Source organism: Morone saxatilis, unplaced genomic scaffold (genome assembly GCF_004916995.1).
Source record: "Morone saxatilis isolate NCDOM2014 unplaced genomic scaffold, NCSU_SB_2.0 Contig14, whole genome shotgun sequence".
Taxonomy (NCBI): domain Eukaryota; kingdom Metazoa; phylum Chordata; class Actinopteri; family Moronidae; genus Morone; species Morone saxatilis.
The window spans coordinates 7,870,246-7,872,856 of NW_023339696.1; the positions used below are offsets into that span (position 1 = coordinate 7,870,246).

The window sequence follows — 2,611 nt, forward strand, 5'->3', positions numbered from 1 at the left end:
CTGGGTACAAAACTCTTTCCAAAGTGTGCCTTTCTGTAGAGCAGCTGTCTGAATCTACGGATGTTATAGTTGCGGGCTAATGCATTGCATTATAATTACCAGAGCAGGTGCACCATTGATTTTAATTTCTGCTTACCAAAGCTAACTTTGCTGCTTTTCCTTTGTGTCTCAGCTGAAACAGAGCCTCATGAGGGGAAGAGAAAGGTGGAGTCCCTTTGGCCAATTTTCAGGCTGCATCATCAGCGGAGTCGATACATCTTTGACCTCTTCTACAAAAGGAAAGCCATCAGCAGAGGTAGACACAGTTTTCACTCCACCCATTGAACTACTAAACATCTTATGTTTCCACTTTGCTCTTTGTTTTTTCCCTCTCCTTTTCTGTTTACTCAGGCATTTTATATTATCCATCCTTGTAATCCAGAATGACACATTTGGTATCTTCACTAGATTTTAAAATAAAGTTCTGTGAGTTTTGATGACATTTCATTTAATCAGAACATCTGTTATTTAAGATGTGTATACAGCACTTTTCCCCTTTTTTGCATGGAACATTTATACTTTTATGTATTCTTTTTGAATTTGCACATGACCAGTCATATGACTCACAGTTACACTCTGTTTCTCTCCTGACAGAGCTGTATGAGTACTGTATAAAGGAAGGCTATGCAGACAAGAACCTGATTGCCAAGTGGAAGAAGCAGGGCTACGAGAACCTGTGCTGTCTGCGTTGCATCCAAACACGAGACACCAACTTTGGAACCAACTGCATCTGCAGGGTCCCCAAGAGCAAGCTGGAAGTCGTAAGTCTCACTGAATTTGAGTGATTATAACCGAAGTCGTCCATTTTAATCATTTTGAGAAGCAAAAGTTTGTATAAGATAATATAAGACTGTACAAATACATTGATGAAATTGCCCAAGTGAGATAAAGTAAATTCAACTCTGTGGCACTGCACTATTTCAAAGACCTCACTGGACCAGAGAGTAGCTCTGTGATCGGATGAGTGAGGCCGGGAGGCTCGCCAGTCACTGTCAATTTTCTCTAATCATTGACAGGCTTTGTGTGACACCCACAGGAAGTTATTGTCAATTGTACATGTTTTAATTGTATAGGCCCTATCTCCTGTTTCAGTTCAATAACAGTAAAATCTACATTTTAACAAGACTAAGAGTCTATAGCCATTCAGTAGATATTTCACAGAATAAGTGAACATTTTGACTTCCTGGTGGTGCTAGATAAAAGGTCAGATAGGTTTAATAAAGTCAGTAGGATTCATCCTCTGGAGATCTTAAAGTTTTATGACAATCCATCTTACAGTTGTTGAGATTAACAGACTGACAGAGCCACCTAGAGCCATTGCTACAAATAACATGCAAACGCATAACTTTTAAATTTGCAGAATTTTTCGAAAGAGGATAATGAGTTATCCCATTGCCGCCCTAAATGATGAGATGGTTTGATCATTCCCTGTGTGTCCTCGTGGTCTAAATCCAGCTGTTTTTTCTCTCTGCAGGGACGGATCATTGAATGCACCCACTGTGGATGCAGAGGATGTTCTGGCTAAGTGCATTTTTTTGGACCTCTGGTCGATTTTCTCTTGGGCATCAGGGCTCACCCAGCCTCCAGCTGTGCATTCTCAGATCTCCAAAGTAACATTGTCTTATTTCAGTCACCTGAACCAGAAACAAATCACTGATAGCTTCATCATCATCCTCAGCTGCTGCCCTTATGGGGGTCAGTATTTGGGACTCCTTTTTAACACAGGGGAGCAACTGAGAGGGGCCATGTTGTATTGCTTACATTTGTTTTTCTGTGTGTTTTTTTTTATTTTAAATTTTGAATATATTTTATGCCCTGAACTCCAAATGCTCAAAGTAGGAAGTTGAGGTTAACTGTTTCTGGATCACGCCTGTCATTCCAGCAAGTCATAAGCACTGTGAGGGTCAGTTTAAATTCTGTGTTTCATTTCATTTAAAGAAGGCTGGGAGGGAAATGATTTTTGTTTGAAATGTCATTGTTTTAAACCTTAAAACTGTTTCTTCATTGTTCTTGTAGTCTAATTTTAAATAAAACCATTCTGATTTACTTGCTCTGATTTTTTTTTTTTTTAATATTTTGTGTGTGGTTTTATTGTTCTTGATCTCGAAGCATAATTTATCTTATGAGTTAGAAAAGACCATTATTGACTGTAGAGTTGCATTGTCAGACCTTTTTCTTGAAGTAGCATAAATCACTAAAGGTTGAAGACCTCAGAGAGTCTTTTAACTAAATGCTGATGTCTCAGTATTCTTTTGTGTATTTCTGTTTTGATATTTGTGGCCTCTGCACTTTAATTATGTTTTATTTGATGGGGACAGAGTAAAGAAAACATAGACACGCTGAAAACAGATATTCAATGTAAGTATCATGTAGTGCTATTACATAGTGCACTATGGCAACACCTGTCCCTAGAAAGACTTTTGTGAGAGGTTAACACAGTAAAGTAAAAAGAGAGTAAAGAAAATCCATAAAACACATAATTAAAGACAACACATTTTAAAATAAATACTTGTTTGATTAACCAGATTTGGTAGTTTGAGATCAAGGCCAAAATAATTACATTGGTACATTT

The 2,611-nt window shown here is 37.8% G+C and overlaps 1 protein-coding gene across 1 annotated transcript in view; it reads left to right on the top strand.

The window, feature by feature from the left end:
• bud31 (BUD31 homolog) overlaps positions 1-2,085 on the top strand; it is a 3,526-nt gene extending 1,441 nt beyond the window's left edge. The window contains exons 2-4 of the mRNA XM_035654571.1: positions 173-295; positions 634-800; positions 1,514-2,085. Coding sequence (XP_035510464.1) covers positions 173-295; positions 634-800; positions 1,514-1,564 — 341 coding nt within the window. The 3' untranslated portion in view covers positions 1,565-2,085. The remainder of the gene's footprint in view (positions 1-172; positions 296-633; positions 801-1,513) is intronic.
• The last annotated feature ends 526 nt before the right edge of the window (positions 2,086-2,611 follow it).